The 24,741-nt window shown below is 35.5% G+C and overlaps 2 protein-coding genes across 3 annotated transcripts in view; one reads left to right on the plus strand and one right to left on the minus strand.

Annotated features, from left to right (window-relative positions):
- Nucleotides 1-146: 146 nt before the first annotated feature.
- Nucleotides 147-10,913, plus strand: LOC110839586 (Golgi-pH regulating cation channel). Its single transcript, XM_022083943.2, has 15 exons — nt 147-278; nt 544-604; nt 1,120-1,223; nt 1,309-1,398; nt 1,624-1,809; nt 2,243-2,395; nt 2,632-2,766; nt 2,979-3,127; nt 3,598-3,816; nt 4,091-4,211; nt 4,319-4,502; nt 4,649-4,707; nt 5,949-6,001; nt 6,844-6,871; nt 7,452-10,913. The coding sequence occupies exons 1-15, from the start codon at nt 150-152 to the stop codon at nt 7,491-7,493; spliced, it is 1,713 nt and encodes a 570-aa protein (XP_021939635.1). The 5' UTR covers nt 147-149; the 3' UTR covers nt 7,494-10,913.
- A 142-nt stretch (nt 10,914-11,055) lies between these two features.
- LOC110839591 (uncharacterized) overlaps nt 11,056-24,741 on the minus strand; it is a 120,863-nt gene continuing 107,177 nt past the window's right edge. The window contains exons 5-7 of one of the 2 annotated variants that reach the window (XR_015534670.1): nt 19,405-19,717; nt 16,957-17,158; nt 11,056-14,039 (exon numbers count right to left, since the gene is read on the minus strand). Coding sequence is in view for 1 of the 2 variants with exons in the window: in XM_022083949.2 (XP_021939641.1) it covers nt 17,052-17,158; nt 19,405-19,717 (420 nt within the window). In the remaining variant the exon portion in view is untranslated. Of the gene's footprint in view, nt 14,040-14,181; nt 17,159-19,404; nt 19,718-24,741 lie in introns of those variants that run through there. The other variant, XM_022083949.2, reaches the window with a different exon arrangement.

Genomic DNA, 24,741 nt, shown 5'->3' on the forward strand with positions numbered 1-24,741 from the left:
TTTAGGTATCAAGAACACGATCCTTGTTACACTCTTATATTTATTACTCATTAGGTTATCAGCTGATATTCTGTCGAAAAACTGTGTTTAAATATTTATCAAACAAAACCTAACTTCCTGTTTCGACGTTTCCTATTATGTAGTTATCTATGGTGGGCAAGGCTGGTGTGAAGATGTTGATTGTTCGTGCCTTAACGAAATGTTATGTTATCAGCGTTTTAATAATTATTGCAGTGGCATTTCCAGATCAGGGGAAGCGGGATTTCGTACTGAGCCGGGTAATTAACGTACTTCATTTAATTATAAAGTTTGAGGATATACATATATTTGGTATTCTTGTGTCATATTGACCAGGAAAATTGCACTTTCATATGCAATTAGATATATAAATTAAAGATGGTCATTAATTGTTTTGTATTCTGTTGTTATGAATTATCAGATGTCTTTTTACTGTGTTTATGATTTAAATAGAACCTAGCACGAAGTGCCTTATGTGAAAACCACTCCCTGTTTGTTGTAGTATAACATGTTTTATTTTTTCAGGAAAAAAATGCTATTGCCGTTTCAAAGAGTCTGTTTAGAAGATCTCAGATTTTCATTCAGAGTAAGCAGTTATTTTAGTTTTTCAGTAACAATGAACTGTACTTTTGTGTTCTTACACTATCAATGTTGTGAAGATTCTGTTGATGATTGCTTCACAGATTGGCAATAAAGGATATCTGCTTAGAGGAATAAAGTAGTTTGAACTAGTAAACTAGGATGAAAAAATCTTTAATTTGATTGTGTACTGATGTGGAGTGATACATAGTGGCTAAACAGATTTCTGATTGTGTAATAACAAAAGAAAACACCAATGTTGCAGACTAAATAAATGCATGTATAGGCCTAATGAATATCTTTAATATGAACCTGAAATGCCTTTACAGATTACTAAACATATATTTTGCAAAAGCAGATGAATTTACATTTAAGAAAACCAAAGTGATATAGCAGTCTTCCTAGAGTCAATTTCAAATTAAAGCATGACAAATTTATATCTATTGAAATGCAGATAAATCTTGCTGTGGTAGCTTCATGACTTGTGGCTTGCATTACACTAAAAATATTTATTGCCCACAGTTTCATGTAATACTACAGCTCCAAACAGAAACATCACTGTTACATGGACTCTGTCATGGTTGCGTTGCTGGCAGGATTTCTTGCGCTTTGGAGATGGTGAACCAGTAAGTTATTAATTTTTTGCTATGAATTACTTGATGCACATTCTATTATTTATTAATGTATATTCTTTTTCCTTGTCATTTTCAGAATTCAGGCATTTTGACTGGTGTAGATAATAGAACTTTGAGCCTGGATCCTGTAATATCGCATTGTGATTGCTCTTCGCACATCATTTTGGTAAGTGTAATGGTTTTGTAATGTGAATATATGTTTTGTAGAACATTACTGATTACATGTGTGAAATTATTTTTGTGGCTTACTGGTTTGAATATAAACTCTTGAATCTGATGAACTTCAGGTGAATATAAGCCAGAATTAATACTTAAAGGAAAGCAAGGATTAGTGAGTAAACCATTAATTATGTTTCTTTATTCTAATACATTTTCTGTACAAATATTTTAGGAGGATTATATTCCAAAATTAAAGACACCAAGAGGACCTCTTCCTGTTGATACAGAGGATGAAAATATTGTGGATTCATCTGGTAAAAACAAGAAAAATCAAATAGAGGGTGAATCATCTAAAGAAGCACAATCCACAGATGAGAAAAAACAGTCTATGAAAAATATTCAGAATCATGGTTACCTTGTAAGTAAAATAAAAGCAACAAAAATTATTAATGGCTGCATTTGAGAATGGGAACTGGGTAATAAAAGTTTTGTGAAGATTTTTGAAACTTTTGACGCGTTGTGGTTCTAATCGAATACCCGCAGGATGCATATACAGTATATTTACACATGAATGTGTGGACGTACATTTAAGGTAAATTTTGTAGCGTTTTAATCATTACTGTTTGCAACCTCAAAACATTCTCAGAATGATCCCCTCCCCTTTTTTTAGCTTTGTTGGACATCGTAAAATAGAAACTTAGAAACAAAATGTGAATTTCACGCAATATTTACGAGCAGTTTTTAAAATTCATTCTAAAAACTTTGAAATGGGTTTGTACTTTGTACCAGTCAAATTTAAAGGAATCTTAAAAGATTTTGTTACACTAGTTTGTATTTTCTTCGACCTTTAGACTCAAGAACATCCACTCTACACTGTTGATGCAGATGGTGTGTACTTACTGCAGCTTGCAATTGACAGTAAGAATGAGTTTGATGCTAATGTTAGCATTAAAATGCAAGGCAGATACGGCTACTTATCCGCAGCAGATTGGCCCCTGTTACCCGTAAGTAATGTGCCCCTGAAGTTTCACCGACTTTTAACCCTTTCAGAATCAAATTTACTGGATCTTGCCCTTTTAACACAGTAAAATGTAATAAAGTCTCGTTCAGAATTTAAATATGTGTCGATGTCTTGGCCGAGAGCTCTGCATGCTTTAAATGGCGTGTATTTTTAGCAGTTTCATGACTTTTGACGATATATTACTGAAAATAAGAATAAGAGCGTTTGTATTTATTTCAGTTCTACGGAGCCATGTGTTTGGTGTACGTAATATTTGGTCTAGCATGGCTCATCGTATCTTTTTGCCAGTGGCGAGATCTGTTAAGAATACAGTTTTGGATTGGTGGCGTAATTCTTCTTGGTATGTTGGAAAAAGTGAGTATTGATTTGTTTTTGGAATTGTATACCGAGATATAATCGGGCACCGATTAAATAGAGGGATCCATTCGCGACATGCGAGGAATGCGAAATGTTTCTTTTTATGATTAATCTTGTTGTGACGTAGCTTCGATACAGCGTCGGCTGAAATGACCTTCGTACGCTTAACTGCGACATATTTCTCAACTTTTGATATTTGTTATTTTCAGGCAACATTCTATGCAGAATACCAGAGCATCAATTTGACGGGCGTGTCCGTAAAGGGAGCCATGTTCCTAGCTGAACTTGTCTCTTGTGGCAAGAGGACACTAGCTAGAATGTTAGTGATAATCGTCAGTCTTGGCTTTGGAATAGTCAAGTAAGTTTCATGAACGAAGGATGTTTCATGTGGTATGATACTTTGTTAGCCGGTCACAGTGGACGCGCGGTCTGAGGCTTGGGCCTTGTACCGCTTGGTCACTGGGACCATGGGTTTGAATCCCACTCAAGCCATGGATGTCTGTCCGCGTTTTTCTGTGTCGTGCTGTCCTGTGTACAGGTAGAGGCCTTGCGATGGGCCAATCCCTCGTCCAGGGAGTCCTACTGAATGTCTATAGATCGAGCCAACGAAAAGTTGGGACCCGCAGTGCTCAGGCACTTGAAGAACGGGTCGTTCCCAGTATCCCCAGTATATCTCAAATCTAACAACTTTTCAGGCGAGTCTTCAGATTGTGCATACGAATATTTTTTGTTCAATGACGTATTGTCTAGGAATTTATGAAGGTTTATTTTAAGATGTAGATGTGCATATTTGTTCTTCTGTTATTTGTAATTTTTGCCGATACCTAGACCTCGTCTTGGTCCGATGCTACATCGAGTTGTGGGTACGGGTGTTCTTTACTTCACACTGGCAGCGATCGAGAGTTATCTTCGTGTGATGCATCCAAAGAATGATCCTTCAAATCAGACGCTAATAGCCAGTATTCCTCTGGCTGTACTGGATTCTGCTATTTGCTGGTGGATCTTCACTAGTCTTGTGCAAACCACAAGGACCCTTAGATTACGCAGGTAAAAATGATCATTAAATCACAAACATCTCTTGAATCCAAGGTCACCATTTTAAACGTCCTGTTTTTGAAATCTGACTATTTGGGTATTATTTCAAAAATGAAACATTTGCGACCCCAAGTTCATAGGAATATTTTTTTTCTTATTTGTGATCCTGGAACACGCACACAAAGTTTGTAAACATACTCCTGACTGACTCTGTATACATCCTAGAATTCTTATAATATTTGAATAATCTCAGGCATATAAAAGTAAGTTTGTTTATGTTTTTCAGAAATTTGGTGAAGCTATCACTGTACAGGCATTTCACAAACACCCTCATATTTTCAGTGATCTCTTCGGTTATCTTTATGCTCTATTCAATAAAGTATCATCGCTTTGCTACGTGTCTCACAGTGAGTAACTAATAATTTTTTATCTAATGTTGTATGTGATACATTTAGGAAAATCAGTAACATTATCTGAGGAATGCCTCAGTTTTGAACGTTTCATTTTTCTGTAGGACTGGAAGGAACTGTGGGTGGATGAAGCATATTGGCATCTCTTGTTCTCTGTGCTGCTATTGGTCATTATGATTTTGTGGAGGCCGACGAATAACAATCAGAGGTACGCTTTCACGCCACTTCTGGACGCTGCGGATGATGACGATGACGAAGAAGAGGAGCAGTTCGTTAATGACGCGTATGGTGAGCGACTGTACGGAAGTGGAAAAAAATAAAAATAAAATAAAATATGCAAACTCTGAACCTGAAAGTTTAAATTAAAATTCCACATTTTATTACATAATTCACTTTTCTTAAGCATGTTTATTCTAAGTCTGGTCTGTTCACAGGTGTCAAGATGAGGGGATACAGGAGTACGTCACCAAAACCAAAGTCCACTAACAACATGGTGAGTTCGAGGAAAAAGTGGATAACCGATTTATTCAAGGTTTAAAACGCGTCTTTGGTCAGGAAGGAAGGCCGCTGTTCATAGTTGACAAACAGAGTTGCATTTGGCTTATATTTTTGTTAGAGTAAAAATGTTGATGAGCTTATTTTTACCATTATAATGACAGTTTTATTACATGCTCTCGTCGAAGTGATTTTCTTCTGCTACGCAGTTTTTCCTCTCATTGTACAATTTTGCTGCCATTTTCCTGCGGCTTCCACAAATGCCTCTTTCGCTTCTGATTGGAACCTGTATTCCTTCTTTGAAAAACTGGTAATGATGTTGCAAAGCACGTACATTATATTCAATCCTTGAAATATATGTGAAAATCACTGAGCCCAATTATTCTATTTTATGTTTCTCCTGTTGGTAACTGCAATATTGAGGCAGTGAAAACAACGATTATTTCTCACGGCTGATGCTACAGGCAGGCGCTCAGTTTGCACAGCTTCGGAACTGCTGCTTGGCATTTCAAAATTCAATTCCATATTTTTATATGTCCTTTAAAATTAACTAACTAACTAGATGGCTTACCGAACCCGAAGGTTCATCACCGAATTAACCAAAGCCCTCCACCGGACCCTGTCCTGGGCCAACAAAATCCATTCTCCTTGAACTCCTGTCCTGGGCCAACAAAATCCATTCTCCTTGAACTACTATCTCCCATAGATCCCACCTGACATTATCCTCCCATCTTCATCTAGGTCTCCCCAGCGGTCTCTTCCCCTCATAACTGGTGCAAACCTCTTGTCCCATCCATGCACGCTACATGCCCTGCCCATCTCAATCACCCTGACAATATTTGGGGAGGGGTACAGATTTTTAAGTTCATCATTATGCAGTTTTCTCCACGCCCCATCGTCTTCCCTCTTAGGCCCAAATATCCTCCTCAACACCCTGTTCTCAAACACCTGCAATCTATGTTCCTCTCTCGAGTGAGAGACCATGTTTCGCACCCATAAAAAACAACAGGCAAAATTATTGTTTTGTATACTTTAATTTTCAGGTTCTTTGAAATCAGACTGGAAGACAAAATATTTTGAACTGAGAAGTAGCAAGCATTTCCGCAAATTTAGTCTCCACCTAAGTTCCTCATGAGTATCATTTTGATTTGATATTGTTGTTCCCAAATATTTTAACTTTTCCTTTAAAATTACTCTTTTTATTTATATGTTGTCATTTTTTGGATAATTATGTTCCAGGAAGATGATCTAAAGTGGGTTGAAGAGAACATCCCTTCCTCGTTAGCTGATACGTAAGTACCGTAACTAACTTAGCAGTAGCTAATGACGTCGTGTTTAAATTCGTTTCTTGTTTAGTTACACGTGTAATTATTTACTTTAGTATTTTGAGATAACTGGAAACGTTTCTGGTAAGTGTGGGTAGTTTGAGCACTTTTCAACTAAAAATCCTGTGTGTATTTTTGTTTTTCCATTTCCAGCCACAAGCCCAGCCCATTGCAATTTTCTTGATGTCGCAGCAATGACTTTTATAAATTAAGTTCCTTCTCCATTATTCTTAGGTCCAAATATTTCTTAACACTCTAAAGTTTTGTTATCGACACAATGTATTATCGTCGTAGCAAATGACAGATTGTGACCTTCGGTGCCGTTGAATCACTGATTTGATTCTTGAATATGAGATCTTTTGTAACTTCCTACCTTATTTTTACCTTCCATTATGTTGTTAGCCGCGCAGTCTGAGGCATCATGCTTTGGACCGGCGATATGGAATGCACGCTGGTTCGAGTCTCGGGGAAAGAAATTTCTCATGAGATTCTCGACCAGTGTATGGGACCGGTGCCAACCCAGCATCGTGAGGAAATTGGGGAGCTACAATGGGTAGCGTAATCCGGTCGTGGAAACTAGCAATGGCAGGGGGTTCGTTGTGCTGACCACACGTCACCCTATATCTGGTTGGATGATCATTCACTTCTGCTTAGGCATGTGAACGTGAGGCCAGCAGCCAGCTAGTCGGCTTTGGCTCTCGGAGGGCTGTTACGCCACGGATTATTATTATTTATTATGTTGTTAGCTTATAAAATATTTCATGACAAGGATGTAATATTAATTTGAACTATATTTTATGTTATTTCAGTGCTCTAACAACCATGGATTCTGACGAGGTATGTATGATACCTAGCCAAAAGATTATAATAGTAACCAATTTTATAAAAATATTTGTTTCTACTAGAAAGTTATTTTGATTATGTTTGTGTTCGGAAAACTTAAATTTTTGACTGTGTGGTGCAGTGCCAAACTGAAATAGTCACTGAAACAACTATTGCACCTTGACAGTAGTTTGTGCCAGTAAATTTTTTCATTTGCTACCAAAAAGACTTAAAATATCTGTTCCTTTTAGATGCGCATTTCACACGCTAAGATGAACCCACAAAATTTATACATTTTATAAAATGTACTTTTCATGTTGGAAACTGCACAATGAATTTGCTTACACTTATGAAATTTTAATTTTAAAGAAGTTAACTTACAATCTGGTATTTCCGAATTTCATTGACTACATAGTGATCTAAGAATTTTTTTCCATTTAGAAATTTTGTAGTTTTACATTCAAGAGTTGTATCTGCAGGAAAAGGTTAGGCTAGATTATAATCAGTCTTATTTAGCATCCACAGCCTGTGTCTCGTTTTCTGTTGTTCACTTTCGATTTGTATATAATTTTAATATTATCTTTCTTTATTTTAGGAAATAATGACAACAAAGTTTGAAGTTTCCAAGTTGCAGTGATTTTAAAGAAGAAACGTGTAACTTGGACATTTGTCGCAAGTTAATTTTCAATATCATAAGTCCATGTGCATGGGCGTGTTTCTTGTCTGTAGTGGGAAGTTGACCTCCACTACATTTGGTTGCGTTTTGGCATTAAGATTTAAGACTGGGCAACTGAATATATTTTTTGTTTGCCTACCTGTAACACAGTACGTCGCTAGTGTTAATTTCTGTTGTTCATGTGAATGCTTCAGTCAAATGTTTGTGTATCCCTCTGTTTAAGGGACTGTAAATCACAAATCATAATGAGTCAAAAGAAATTGTAATTTATTTCAGTTGAATTAATTTTTTTATGAAGGAAAATACTTGTTCTACACCTCGTAGATTAAAAATCTATTGATGTGTGAACACAAATGTGTATACATTTAACTGTTACTGGCTGTGTGTCATGATTTTCTGGGTTTTTTTAATTGAAGAAGCATACCACTAAGCCAGTGGTCCCCAACATTTTTGTGCCTACGGGCACATTTGAGAGTTTATGAGATTGTGGCGGGCACCAACCAATTAACAAAGCCAAATTTTCTTTTCTCTGGACAAATAAGATATGGACACCAAATAATACGCAAAACAACACGACGTTTAATGATACAAGAAACCGCGCAATCAAAAATACGTAGTTTTATAAGTACAATTATTTTTACTCAAGTGGGAAGTTAGTGTGATGTTTGGCGCTGCATTTCATCGCCCAGTTTTTCAAATTTGGGAGTGTAGGATGATGATGCTGCTCGCAAACAATCGTCAAGATGGGCATTAATAAGTAGAGATCTGTGTTTCGATTTCATAATGTTCATGGTCGAACGGCCTTCATTATTCAGTATAACCTCTTTCCGTAACAACGTGGGCACCCAAAAAAAGCCTTGGTGCCCGCGGGCACTGTGTTGGGGACCACTGCACTAAGCTGTTGAATCCTAGAGTTAAAGACTAATTGGCAGCCGATCATACAGGGAATTTAAATCCTATATACATGTATGATGAAGGTTCATTTCTTACATTTTCTCCTTGAACGGTGATGTAGGCTTTGCGTAGTATTCTCCTAACATATTAATAGTATAAATGTTTTGAAAATTGATTTAGATTGAAGTCCATAATCTTGTCGCTATTTCAGGTTTAATTATAAATATCTTCTGGGATGTTGCACTTTGTAGTCTGTAGATATTGACCAGGTTTCAGAGGATCTTACCGCCTCCATCATCAAGTGAATTATTCTGAGGCAGTGAGCTCCTATGAAATGCCAGTATCTACCAGATGACGTGGTGTAACATTGCAGAACGGTCATCCTCCATAATTGTTAAATTTACATTCTATATGGTGTACTTTTGAAGACTTATAAAGTATTGTTACTGGTGAGTAAGTAGTAAACGTGTAGAAAGTTTTTATTTAAGGAAGAAGATGCAAAGGACTGTGATGATCCCATACACACGTTTATTTTCTGCGTTGATAGCAGAAACTGCTGATGGTGCAGGTAATTTTCATTCGTAACATCCGCAAATGACGTATGTTCTCTGCTGAAATAGTATTTTATCGTTACGATTGACTTATTACTACATTGTACTGTAAACTATACAGACAGAAGTAACAGTATTTCATTGTAGTTTGAGGCGTATGTGTAATGTTGGTAGACTGCAAGGTTTTATTGGCAGAGGTGATGCATTTTTTATTTCTTTCAGTTTTTTTTTGTTTGTGTGTTCATGTGCATGCAGTTTGATTAAATAGGATAATAATTTTGAACAGACTGGCTGCTTAGGAAGTGAGTACCGTTGCTTTGACAGTTCCGTCAAGACTCGTTGATTCAATCCTGCTGGTAATTAACACAAATTGGTATCTTTATTTTATATGTAATTGGTGACACTAAACTTCACAGTATAAACCAAATTACAGACTTCATGAAGCAGTTCTTCAGAAGCTCATAGTTGCACAGTTTAATAAATTTGTTTCCTTTTGTGGAACCCAAGGGTTCATTACAATATTTTCAAGAATTTGCCTCTGGATCATATTTTGAGCATTATTGCCATATTTCTACAAAATCCATTTTAATATTGTCTGTATGTGTCACCTAAGTTATCTCATCCCTTCACAATTTCCAATTAAAATGTTATGTACACATTTCTCTCCCATACGTGCTAGATTACCCACCCATCTCATCCACCTGATTTTAAGTTGTTAGACTCTGTAAGACTGAGTTAGAATCTGGTGAAGAAAAATAACCTAAAAAGTGGTTTTGGTTTCATGTACTAGGGCAATAAGCTTGTGAATTTGAGATAGGTTTTCTTTTGTCATAATATAAAATATAAAAGATCAGTGTCAGAGGTTACATATTTAAGCATTACCATACCTTAGTTTGTGCATAACAGATATATGTTTGGAAGTGTGCCTTTTCTGTTACTTAGCATATTAGCATATATTACATTTTAAGTTACTGCCACAACGGTAATTTGAATATATAAGATTAACTAAATGCACTTTGAGTTTATAATTGTATATATATATTTTTATATTTTATCATTTTATGTAATTATTATATGTTAAGTTACATATGAGGCACACTTCCCAGTATATGTGTATTATGTATAAGTAAGGTCTGATGACTGACTATAAAAGTAAAACTAACCTAACTTTTTAACAAGTTGGTTCTAAATTTGAGGTGGCTTGCAATTCAATTCCATTGAGTGCTTTTAATTAAATCAATGTTTCCTTCCTTCTACATTTTCTGTTTTAAGAATAATTTTATTGAAATCATACAATATTGAAAATATGTGCAATATATTTAGCTGATTATCATGATACTTTTAACATGCATTATTTATGCACTCTTGGTGTTTATTGCTACTTGAAGTGTATGCAAGGTTATAAATTTATAAGCTTAGAAACTGGAACAAACTTTAATTTGGAAGTTAGCCATTGGTCTTATTTCTCAGCAGATAAAGACTTGGCTCTGTGTAAAACTTATAAGTGAGTCAGTGGATTAACCTTTTTAACATCTCTGTGGGCTAATGTTTACCTGTAAGTGAGAGTTTAATATAGTGTCCAGTGATTAAAGGTAACATGAGAAAAATCTCTGAGGCATGGCAAGGCACTGGAACTTCACTGATTAAATGTTAATAAATTGTTTACTGAAAAACTGTATCTCATATTCTTGTAATCTATTTCTGATGTATTTTTGCCATGTACTCTGTAATTGTTTTGTTTCAGTTGGTATAGCTCAAGTCTTGAAGCGATTTTACAATAAATGTAGTCAGTGATAACCTGTTTGTTGATCATATGTAATGTGATTTGGATAGAGGTTGTCAGACTATATTTCCTTTGACTTCAGCAGATACCACCAATATATCTGAAAAGATTATCCTATGCCCATGTTTAATAAAATGCATAATTTTTATATTATATATTATTTCACTGCTCTGTAGCTCAGGAAAGATCTAATACTATTCTTAAGGTAAGAAAATGGTCCAGAAATAATGTTTTACTTGAATAAAAGTAGGTTCTTTGTCATGAAGTGTTCAGTGATGAACCTGAATTCAGAAGGACCTTTGATATGTTAATACATAATATAACTTTCTGGATATGTAATACCATATTGAATGTTACAGTGATTTTAAAAAAGTGTTTTGTAAGGAGAGAATTTTGTCATTCCAGCTTGGTCTCATCGTGCATTTAAGTTCGTAAGTGGTGCAGTGCTTGGAGTGAGGTAAGTCCAACACGGCTACACAACATCTGGGTGCTGAAGATAGAGTCCTTTTCTTTTGGCACATTCACAAACAAAAGTTGCAAAAATGCACTGAGTAGTTTTATATTTCATAACCTGTTTTACTCGCATGCCAATTAGAGGTGCACATGCAAAATGAGGTAGTAGTTTTTCAGAGGTTAGGACCAGGAACAGCTGTATTTGAATGACAAAAATCAAGAATTTGTTTATTACGATAATGTTCTTTTGGGGAGATTTATAATAATGTAGGTTATAAAATAAATTCTAATAAAGTAATTTTCAAGAGAGGTTAGGATCAGGAGCAGCTGTTCTTGTGGGTAGAAATATAAACGATGCCGACATTTTTATACAGGCCATATGCTTGAAAAAGTTGAATACGTCGTCAAATAAACGGAAATACCTACTTCAAATCACAGATGAAAAAAAGTAATATTTCACGTCTGTGATACTAAGTTACCACTGAGAACTTGCCAATAACCAGAATTAAGACTGCAAAGAAGTAAGATGTTGCGTTTGTATTGACTTGGCCCGGTGTCGGTCTGTGAGCATTCAAATTCCAAGATTTATTATGTGATTGGTTCAAGGTACACAACTAACCTAAAAGGCCAAAATATGGTGTGGGTCCAGAAGAAAGACTATATAGTGTGTTTGCGACTGTCGTTTCAGTACGTGAAGGTCTACAGATCAGGTAAGTTTTTATCGAGTAGCTGAAAAAAGTATAATGTGAAGTTATACAGTAATCTGACAAGATGGAAGACAAGACTAATTTGTTTATTAATAGAGTTGTTAATTGTTACGTGCATTTTATCGATACAATTTTTCTATTTGATCAATCGATAGAGTGAAAAAGTGTCTGTTAGAGGAAAATATTTTGAAACAAATATTAACTAATTTATATTTTGTTGCATTATGAATGCAGCGAGTATCAATAGATTTTTCAAAATTCTGAAAATTGTACGAGTCTTTGGTGTTTTTTATGCTTGGCGTAAGCGAAAAACAACTTATGATCTTGCAGCCGAAACTGTTTTAACGTACTAGTTACGGTGATACAATAACTCGATAATTGAACGAAATAATTTCGTTTGTAAAAAAATATTTTAAGTGAAGTTTACAAACCCTCTCCTTTAAAGATTTTTATCATTTACCCTGAAGTCAAACTTTTAACTTTCTGTTCCTAGCTCGCGTTTCGGTTACGTTTATAAACAGCAATGATTGTATATGACACTGAGAGGAAAAAAAAAAAAAAAAAAAAATAAGGCAGATGTATTAGATGGGCTGCTGTGTTCCTCTTAGCAACGTCTACGAAACATTACTGCCACGGGGATAATTTAATTTAAAAAAATAATACATTTCGAAAGGAGAAGTTAGTTTCTACCGAGCCACGAACAACTACATATTTTGTGCCAATGCGTCAGTCTGTGATTGACAATAACTGATCTGTCTACGAGTTTTATAAAATCGAAGAATCGACCTTCATCATTCATTCACTGACGATGGTAGTCAATGCAATTATAATTTAATAAAAATAGAATTTCATATATCCACATTCAAATAACGAAGTCACGGACTTCTAGAGAGAATGCGATTTAATTGAATTTTTCAGAGGTTGAAAGTAAAGGCTTTTGAATGTTTATGAAAATATTTTGTGAAAATGAAGGGAAGGTTTATATGTCTATTTTATATCGAGGCTACATGAGAAATCGTATGTGTTTCTGAACATAGTTTATTATTCATATTTCTTTTGCAGTAGAATATCGTTGCATCAGAATGTAGTACTGACGACTTGTGAAGGGGGCGTTGTGGTCGTTAGTAATCGTATGGCAGGATATATCGATAAAATGAAAGTTCGGAAGTTTAAAATGACGGATTGTAACACTTCTCGTTCGTTCTTGCACATTTTCGCCCTTCGCCATTTATATTCCAGCAGAACAGACATGATAAAAAAACGTAATGTATCATCATTCGCCTAGAGTGACTGAGGGAAACCACTCTCAACATTAATCAGAATATTCGATGTTCGATATTGTAAATCGAAACGGGCACTCCTCCCCCCTCACCCGAATACAAATGCAAAATTTTATTCTTGGTGCTATACGAACTTGCTTGGTTCATTTAAATAAGTTAATATTCATTTATATGGACTGTTGTGAACACGATAAAGAATTTTGGCGGTCCGAAAAAAAAGGCTAGAAGTTTTTTTGAGTAGCTGAGCAACTGCTTGAAGGGGTTTATCTGCAGTAGTTAGTGTTATGTTTTAAGTGGAACACCTGTGTAGGGTCCAAAATTTGTGGTTTACATATATTTGCTTCCACAGACCGTGACCTACACTCGATCCATGCCACAGAAGCCAGCTGTTAGTGTCAGGAATTGATGTATGATCCCACGGTTATGGATGTAGAGTTTCATAAACAGGTAGACAGAGAACTGCAAAGATGCACACTGAGCTTTTGCTTGTTATGCTAAGCACGATCTTATGCTGTAAATACTGAATGTTCTATTCACCTCTTAAATGAACCTCAATAAATTAAAAATTATAAAAATTTCGCGTACAGTAACGTGGGATGGGAAAATACGTTGAAAGAACAAACATTCAGACTTTAAGCAGGTCTGCTGCTCAACGTTTCTCCTTTTTCCAATTTTAATTCATTTACTTTCTCAACTTATAAACGCCTTACCTTCATAAAACCTACCGTTACCAGAAGGACGAGTGGTCATTGCCTGGGAACCGTCGTAGAAGTAAATTTATTTCCCACCCCGGTTGAATGTAGTGTCGGTCGCTACGACCCTACTTTCTCTCTCTGTCTCTGTCAAAAGGTCAAACAAAAATTTATATTTTTTTTTGAAAATTTCTTTGGAATAAAATTCTCCCCCTCCCCCCAGAATGTGTCGTGATGGATCATGGTAAACAATAGCACTATAACACAAGAGAATAAAAGCATTGAAGAATTTTAATGTATAAAATATGACATTTTATTTGATTTCAATGTACAGTTTACCACACAGGAAGAAAGTATGTCACACAAAAATATCGCTTGTCTTAATAAATTCTTCGCTCTTTTACTACATCAAACGTCATCATCTTTACCACGAATAATAACGAAAGTTTTGTGAGTGTTGTTGAGATCACACACCCTGAAAAATTTCGGTGTTTGTACCTAAACATCGAAACGACTGGAAATAAAATTTATACCAGTAGGTCGACGTCACTGTTACACAGTGCCAAAGATTTTCCATATCCAAAACTATAATAAATATAAATTAAACAATAGTAAATTTTTAATTATTTTCACGTGAGAAACTTTGTATTTAGAGATTTAAAATTTGTAAAATTCGCTTTAGTGTAACTTAAATCAGTTCAGCCACCAATAATTAGGCCTATATATCACTATTTTAACAGTTTAAAAAACAAATTCGATTCTGCATCACATATCTTAACCCAACTTCAAACACCCTCTTCAGTCTACTCAAGGACATAAGCATTAATATTACAATATATTTAGACGGTAACACATGTGATCTTCATGAGCAAGTATTTATTAATTTATACGCACACATATGTTTATAATAAACTGACAACATTTACAACAAGGAATAAATTCCACTTTCTCGGCAATCTTTGCACAGGACTCCAAGGAATGCGGCTTTACTGGCCAAAGGAATTAGGGTCACTCAATTTGAAGGAAATACTTTTTTTATATATTTTATGTTGGAATAGGGACATTAAGTTATTGTATCAATGAGCCAACTAAAGCAGAAAATTGTCTGGAGATGACTAGAAATTTCTTTTTAATATTTCTCAGGTTACGAGACGAGAAAGTTAGCGGTCGGTGATTCTTATATGACAGTCTCGTTCGTCTGTGCACTTAACACAGGTGTATGTGTGTATTTTATCTAATCTGACTTCTTTATCCCAAATGCCTTAAAATGCATTAAAGCGTGTATTTAGAACAACGTAAGTTATTGTAGTGCCAAATATACATCGAGGTTCTGTCTTGTCGCTCACAGTATTTCATATGACCTTGAAATGTATTAATGACCCTCGGCAAACACCTTTCTACAACTCGCCTCTCCCCCCTAACAATAAAATGAAAGTAAAGTTATCCCACTATACGCCATGTAGGCGCTTGAGGGGAGAGGTCGTATAGCACCAACTTAATCTCGGTCCCAGCCGCGCTTGTCGTTTAAAAATTCACTGTTTTCGCTTCTGGTAGATTATTTGTGTACATAGACAATAACTAATTATATAACATATTACGTACATCCCTTGAATGAATTAACACAAATTGTTATATGTCTTTCATATCGATACATCACATTTAAAACTTAAAAGATCTTGTGTAAGTAACACGAGCAGAATTGTTAAAACTGATTGTTCACCATTGACAGAATTTCGTTCTGTGCTGAATATCTTAATTTTTCTCTGTTAACTAAAGTTTCCATTGTCTCTGGATCCTTCGTAATTTATCCATACTACCCTAAAACCATCGTAAATATGTTACTGTGTCAAGTCGTGAATTAAAAAAACAAAAACATTTAACCCTTAAAAATCCAGTGATAATTATACGTCCCTACTGCGTCAGCGATTAGTAGGTCTGCATTTTGTGTTATGGATTTTTGTATAATTTTCACTGTAAACGGTGGTCATTTTATTAAACAGCATTAACCAATTGATCTTCGTAATGGTAAAGAGTTGTGTTTTCTTCGCGGTACGACCTTAATTCTTAAATATTATTTAAATGAGTTTCGGCTTTAAAGGGGATGATTATATACATACATACTACAGCATGCATTATGACTGCGATTTACACTTTCGCCTTTGATAAGCAGTTTTAATTTCTTCCGTAGAGATTCAGTTAAGTTAAAAAGTCAACGTTTTATTGCCGAGTGTAATTTCAGAGCGTTACAGCAACACAGAAACACATTCGTTCGGTATTACTTTATGCATCGGGAGATGTAATTTTGTTCCTATAAACGTCGTAATTATAACTATCTTAAATGAGTTACATCTATAAAAATACAAAAAAAAATATATAATTCCAGCAATACGTGTTTTATTTCTGATGAAATGTTTTAGCCTTCCTGAAATTCTTCACTCAGATTTTCCAGAACGTATTGAAATGAACAAAGTGACGAAATTAGAATTAGGGAAATTTTGGATCAGCTAAGCGGCTATCAGCTTTTCAAGGACTCTGCTCAATGGAGTTGTTAGTTCTAAAAAAAATTGCATCACAGAAATGTTTAAACCTGCTATTCTTCACGACCGATAAGTTTTCTGTCTTCGCATTATTATAAGGGATGCTACGGAGGGGTTAATAAGATTCATCACTTATTTAACGTCGCATATGAAGAGACAGAAGACGGAGTTGGGAACAAACACTTCTTCATATCCTTCTACCGACTTTTATTTTAAGTCCTATCCTGACTCACGAACTGTTCCATAGGCACCTACCCCATTGCTTTAAATATAAATTGAGACATGTCCGCACTTAATGCACTATTTCGGTCTCTGACACGGGGATTATTAATTTATTATATTTGTCTGCTCGCTTTTTATTTGAGACATAAGATGACTCGGCAAAACACTTCGTTACGTCATATACAGTAAAGCTATACGCTCTTATATGTTACACATAAATATATTTCTTGAGAATGAAAAGGTTGAGGATGTCAGCGGCGAGGCAAATTGCCTGAGTATCGAGTTATTTATTGAATTACTCTTACAGCGAATCTCTCTCCTCTTTCTCGGAAGTTGTTCTCCGTCTTGACTTACGATGCTATTACGATGGTCTGTTGTGGGGGTGGACTTGTTTTTGGGTTCATCTGACGGTGAACAAAAGCATCATGAGAGCCAATGGTGAGGAAGAAACGACAGCTTGCATCGTTGCTATCGCGACCCTGCAGCCGCCAGACGCTGGTACGTCTTCTGGAATCATATTAGTAAAAGACGTAAGTGAGGTTGAATTTGACGGAGCGTGAAGCCAACTTGAGGATAAATACTGTGATGTGTCTTAGAGATAATTTATTTATGATGGAGTAAGCACATAGCAGAAGTTTTCCAGTGAGATTAATTGATTGAAGGGCCAGTTATACCATTATTTACGATGATGTATCAACTGTTGATGCTGTGCAGTACGAATAAGGTGTGATGATCATGATAGGATACAGCGAATTGAGAGGAATGTCGAAGAAAACAATCATCGACTATATATTAAATCTTGTCCGTCTAATCACAATAATTCTTATTAAATATTATTAAAATATTACAATAATTAATATTTAAAATATTTAAAATATTAAATGATGTTCTTTATCGAAATATTCGATTTACATTAGACCATCATTTTCCATGTTTCACGACATGTTTCAGTTCCTAAAAGAACCATCCTCAGGTGTATATAATTATATAAAGCTTCAAAACGATAAATAATGAAACATGTATTGAAACATGAAAAAATGATGGTCTAATGTAAATCGAATATTTCGATAAAGAACATCATTTAATATTTTAAATATTTTAAATGTTAATTATTGTAATATTTTAATAATATTTAATAAGAATTATTGTGATTAGACGGACAAGATTTAATATATACTTATTATATCACAATATGACGCAACTTTACCATCTTAATCATCGACTAGTTAATTTGTATTTTTTTTTGTAATTTATTGGAGGAAAACAAATATAAATTTGTCAGGACGGACGGACGGACGGACGGACCCAAGCTGATATTTGAAGAAGCACAAGCTAAAGATTTTTGGAAAAGAAATCCTGAAAGAAACATTTAAGTGCAAGATATGAATTGTACGTATATGTAGATAAATACACTATTATGAATTTCGTCATTTTTACTCTGCGCCAAATATAATAATATGGTAATTAGGCCAAGAATTAAATGAGTGGGATATTTATTATGCATGGGGGGTATAAGAAATATATATAAACGTTTGGCTTAAAAATGTGAACTAAAGAGATCATAAGAAGGGCCTAGTATTAGATGGGAAATAATATTAAAATGAATGTTAATTGAATTGTCTGTGAAGATATTGACTGCGTTCATCAAACTCACGTTAAGTACCAATCGTGTGTAAACGTTAAAGAAATATCGGGTGTTCTGCTAAAGATGAATAATTTTTTGACTATCTGGGAGATTGCAAACTTATCAAGGATTTTATCCTATGGGGCGAGTTATAAGTATCGAAATATTGTTAGTTCGCGTCGATTTTATTTTTATTTAAAAATCACCCATTTTATTAGGTGTAATTTTCTAAAGATAGAAACACACAAACATTGAAATTAATTCGTCCAATTGATACCATACAGAGCCCTGAATATTTCTACATTATCATGTGAACGAATTTACTCTCAACCTCTCATTAGCCTGAGGGTCTTATACAAGAATGCTCTTCATTGGTTAAGTGGTCACTGATTTATTAATTCCTTTAGAGTGCGATGTTGCTGGTTCGAAAATTTCCCTGCTTGTTTGCAACGTGGTCAGTCTTAATTCTCAAGTTTAGCCGTACTTTGATTATTAATGTGTTCCAAACAGGGACTTGAAATCTGATTCCACTGGCTTGTACTGAACATGTACTATTTACGTTCTTCCAACTTCTCATTGTCTAATTATGGGTTGCGTATGATTCTCACTGCAAAGAGCGATTACATCCTTAAACAGCGTTAACCAGTTGATCTTTGCAATGGTGAAGCGTTGTGTTTTCTTTGCGGTTCGGACTGAATCATTAAATATTATGTAGACGCATTTGGGCTTCAAAGGGTTAATTACTGTTCTGTCCTGATACACGCCACGACCGCGTTTTATCCCTGGGGAAAGGACGCACAGTCAAAGTCCATTGAACATTAGGCTTGGTGGGTCCGAGAGCCGGTCTGGACGAGAAATCCTTTGCTCCCACAAGCAATCTGTAGTCAGAGACTGAGTTAAAAGTCTAATAACGCTCATGCAATTCGTGAGAGCGTAGAGTTCTGATTTTGACCGTAATAATTATTAACAGGTACATGAAATTTTAAATTATTTTCATAATTATAAATTACGGTGATTGTACTAGATTTTTCACGTGATATCCTTTGGTCTGTAGTCACGAGATAAAATAACTACCATAGAATTTGACGCACGTCTAAACCCACAAACAAACTTTAATCATGAAACTTACCCTGGGGAATGGTGGTATCGGGCTCGAACCTTTGACCTGACGGTGGAAGGTCTGTCGCGGGGCTCTGTGGGGTGTGTACGTAGTGGATTCCTGCCCCTGTGCCATGCAGCAACCCGCGGGGTCGTTCTTCTTCAACGCTTTTTTCCGTACTCTGGTAGTATATATCGTGGATAGACGCAGAACATCGGATTTTGAGACGGCCATGAGGAAAGTGGTGAGGTTTTATGACCATTTTGAGACCCAGGTAAGAGGTTTCCCTTTCTCCATCCGTTTCCTTGATCACAGGATACAGAACCAGATTTTCTGGTAGTGGCTGGAAATAGAGAAGGCTTTCACTCAGCGGACAGATACATCTACATTGTGTTTTACACAATTAAAATGTCGATAGAGCTTCGAAAGAAAATCCTTTAACTTGTTTTTGCGTGAATTATATTGTAACTACTGTGAAACTCTCGTTGAAGTTCAAGTTATTCTATTTCTGCATTTCTTTCACATTTTATTTATTCCATTTCTTATTCTGTTACTCCGTGCCCTTTATAGGAAATTATTGAAGCTGCCTATGGTAATTTACTATTACTTAGTGTTCTGTCTGACGACAGGTCCATATGAACAGGATCCTTCCATCCTTTTCTCGGACTGAGACCTGTTCATATACGTCCTTGGCAGATGATCCAGAAGTGGTTTGCCATTGCCTTCTTCTGTGTGTGAATGGAGTAATTGTTGGGATGCCACGGAGGAAAACTCCGTGTTGCCTAGACCACGGCCTTGCCCAACACAAGTAATGGTAATAGTACTTCTAAAATAGAACGCTGTGTCGTCTAGCGTCATTATTGAAAACTTTGTCAGCTGTGAATGGTACACAATCATAAATCGTATTTTGTTATATATATATATATATATATATATATATATATATATATATATACATACATACATTCAGTACAATGTAATTTAGAACACTAAGCTTTAAGCGCCAACAGAGAATCAGGTTGGCATAAATACATTTACATATAGGGCAACCGAGATTACTTAGCGCGTGATTATCCATTCATATTGGACGCTAAATATTCTGTGCAGGTGATATATCATCGCGAAGTAACTTGCGACTAATCCTCATGTCCATAACGAGAAAATCGCATACTACGACAGGTTCTTAACATCAGTTCGGACCAAATATTTCTACGTCTATATAATTGGTGAATACGTGTCACATTCGCGATATGCTAGTAATCGAGGCATGATAGAATTAACTCGTAATACAATATTTAACATGAGATTTTGTTATATATTGATAGGATAAAAATAATGCTGAAACATTTCGTAAATGCCAAAACCACTAGAAAATGAAGGATGCGTGGAACATGCCGTTGAAATTATATTGAAGTTCATTTTATGTTCCATCTCGTTGTAGTAAAATTATAAAAGGACACACTAAAGACGACCTATGAGGGCTGAAACGTAAAGGACTATAAACGGATTAAAAGTTTAGGTAATAAAAAGTTTTATGTATTTGATGGTCTAACATTCAAGTGTTAAAATAGAATTACGTTTTTAGTCTGATATAATTATATTATGTTTTATAAAAATTAATGAATGTAAAGACACGATGAAGGAGGTAGACTGGTAGCAGATGACGTATGAATATTGTGATAATATACTAAATTGAGATTGGTGTGGTAAGCTGGCTGTTATATGGTGATTTGTGTAAATTAATACAATTGTAAAAGGGGCAGAAAACATGGAATGTGTGAATACAAGTAATATGCTAAGTGAAATTTTTATGGTATGAAGTTTTATTTACATGTGTGGTATTTAAAATGTGGTGCGTGATACGCTGGTAATATATTAAATTAGGTTTTTAATGTGGTAAAAGTTTTATATTTTGATGACTGAAATTTTGAATTTGTTTAACAGTGAAATATGTCATAAAAAGGGCATATATGTAAATGCAGGTTACTGTAATTTACAGAATAAAATTATAAATGTAGTAATGTTGCAGTATTTATAATCGCTGCCCTGAGAACCTAAAATCTCACTCAGAAATATTTATTGCAGAGATTTTTAATGCTGAGTGACGGGTTAAATTCCGCTAGGTAAATACCTGGAAGAGAATTTCGCTGCGTGTAGAATTTTTCGTGAAATGCGTCCATAAAGAATTACCGTAGGTTATGACTGAAGAGAAAAGAAGAAAGATGACAACTATGAAAAAGAATGGACTACAGCCGGTTTGATGAAAGATTATGTCCGTGGGTGGAATGGATAAAGTCTTGGTTTAAGGGGGCGGTAGATGAATGGACTTATTGCACTGGCGACGTGGAAATGGGGTAAAATGTGATTGTGAGGTTGTAAAATACGACGCGAATGTAGTCTGCTGTTATAGATGTGGTGAGAATAAATGATCAAGCATCTGGGTTTATGGGAGCGGACGAATTCACTCAATAAGCAAACGAGTCGAGAAAAAAAGAAAAAGAGAGAGCTCAGGGCGTAGTTACTCAGTTTTCCGTCAGGGGTTAATAACGACCGGTCATTGAAACCAGAAATGTTAGAGATTCTTTACAGCGACAGTCCTGCAATGATGTTTAATCGATATTCTAACTCAGCTTGCCAAAGCTGACCATTCCTCTTATGGATCGGGTACAGTGACACTTGATAGCTTATTTTAGTAACATAAAGGCCTGCTTATAAGACTCCAAACGTGTTCTTTTTGGAGTAAATGACATTCCAAAGGCGATCTTAACGCTAAAATAATAAATACCTTAGATCTTACTTGCACTGACGTGATATGAGGTTCTGTAATTGTTCAAGTATGCTTTGAAACAATTGGCCTACAAGGTGGATTGTTCGCGTGACCAAGTCTGTCATATACAGTAACTTCAGAACCAATTGAGAGATTTTAACGAAACTTGGTATGAACTTCATACCAACATTGTAGTCGTCAGAACTTGTGAGACTGGGAAAGCTAACACTAATACTGCAGATACCCTGGTATATACTGTGGAAATAAACCTTATAAAGATTAACTCTTTGGTTAAGGAAATTTGTTAATAATTTGATATAATAGTATAATATTGATTTGTCGATATTGAAATATCGATATTATGACGTATGATGAGTATGCCAATATCGATAGAGTAACACATGTAATTTATGTTTTTTAAATTTTATCTGAACGAAATATATTTTAGGTAAAATTAGAAATACTTGAAAAATTTCTACAGAAATGTGTAAGAATTGTCACGAAACTACGACAAAATCCTAAATTATTTGCAAATTAAATTTCACATTCGTCAGTGTGCATGAGATTTGTGTCGGTAGAATTTGCGATTGGACAGCTAAGCGAATACCGGTTTAAACGTAATTCGTATGAACTTTGTCTCCTGTAATCATGTAATTCCTAATTGCAGTGTGCGCTCTTGTCATTTATACTATATTTCGTGTCCCTAGTAATGCAATAGGCCTAGTGTACCAACAGAACCTACGAGGTTTGACGAAGTTTTTGACAAAACGATGTTAGACCACAACAGGCGAACACAGAAACTGACATACAGTTCTCAACTGAGGTCATGTGAACTGCAGCAGAAGCTCATTCAAAAATAATTTAAAATTACCCCATCTCTGAAGGGAATATTTGCCCCAAGAGGAGATAAAAGTTTGAAGTTTACAAGGTAAAAATAATAACACGAAGCTGGAGGAAATAGCATAAGTACAGATCTGTACTCTTGACCATATATTAAGGAGATCAAATCAAGATGATCGGCAGGTAATGTAGCATGCATGACAGTTCGAAATGGTGAAGGAAATAGACCACCTGGGAGTCATAGGCATAGATAACATTATAATATTAAAATAGATCTCAGAGAATAGAGTGTGACGATGCAGACTTGGTTTTTCTGGTTCAGGATTTGTACTGTTTGCGTGTTTTTATGAACACGATAATGAACATACGGACTGTGTAAGAAGTCAGGATTTTTTTTCGTATTTATGTCATGTTGAGGTTAGCCAAATGCTGATAAAATAACAAGCAGTATAGCGCATGTTAATTACAACTGGTCTGGAAAAATTGTTTATGAAATCTATCCACGAAAATCAACAAATCTGTTGAAAAATGAAATGTGATTGTAAAATGGCGACCACAAACTGTGAATGAACGATTTTATGTAAAGAAGAATGAAATTAATTTTAAAATGGAATGATTTATTTTTATTTTGTGCATGTAATCTTATGTAATTCCTCTTCAGTCGGTTTGTTCTTTGACGATAAAAACAGAACATACCTACCTAGAAATTTCCAACTAAGCTCCTAAAAAGTGTTGCAATACCGCGAAATTTTATGGCGAGCGACAAATATTTTCTGATGTAGAGTAGCTTTGTTATTTGGAGAGCGTATGAAAGGAATTTGACATTGCAGCGCGTGGAATTCTGACTACATTTTCTGAGTGGCGAGCGACTATGCGAGTCCTTCTAATAGTACACAAAGAGTAAAGCGCAAATGAGACTATCCGGAAACATTTTTGTTTGTTCTGTGACTCTCGGCGTCGTAGTAGTATGAACTGCAGGCAAATAGAGATAATTCAAAATTTAATTTCACGCACATACCCTCTTTTACACTTCTAATACGCATGCGCACGTCTCATGTCTCCCTATTTCACGTGGGCTCTTCCAATTCATCACGGTTATCTTCTGGCACTACTCGCAAACCTTTTCCGTTTACATGAATGACCTGCCCAATATTTTATAGGAGCGTATAATACATATATAAATGTATAGATTTTTATCGTCCTGATGATGGAGGCAGCAAGGATCTCTGAAACGTCGGTAAACTTCAATTATACTACACGGTGCTAAAATCCAGAATACGACCGCCTTCGTACTCGTTGTACGAGATTTTAAGGTCTCGCGGTGAAAATGTCGGTATTAGTCTTTGGAGTAGTAACGTCGTGTGGACGTAAAGGTAGATACTACCGTTTCGAAGGAAAATTCTGCTTCTGTCTTCAGGGCTGAAGATGAATGTTGGATGTATCTATGATACGTTGGTATCTACAAGTCAGAGGGCCAGTAGTGAAATTGTTTTAATTGATCGCTTCCTTATCAGAAGTTCCGAGGTTATTTTTGGTAAGACACGGTGTTTGTTCTAGAGCCACTGTATTTAGAATCTTTGTTTGCCTGTGCCCAATATGTTTCGATTGAATAGTATTCCCACCTTACTGCATTTGCATATTAAATTTCACCACATTTAGTTGTCTTGTAGTTGGCTTGAATCGCCTACGGCGCTCTGTTTAGACTACATGCATTATAACTGAGTAAGAGAAGTTACCGCACTATCGCGGCGAACCGTTTA

The sequence above is a fragment of the Zootermopsis nevadensis genome, unplaced genomic scaffold, assembly GCF_977971745.1.
Source record: "Zootermopsis nevadensis isolate Lab colony 2312 unplaced genomic scaffold, Znev_1.0 Znev_ptg000011l, whole genome shotgun sequence".
Classification (NCBI taxonomy): Eukaryota; Metazoa; Arthropoda; class Insecta; order Blattodea; family Termopsidae; genus Zootermopsis; species Zootermopsis nevadensis.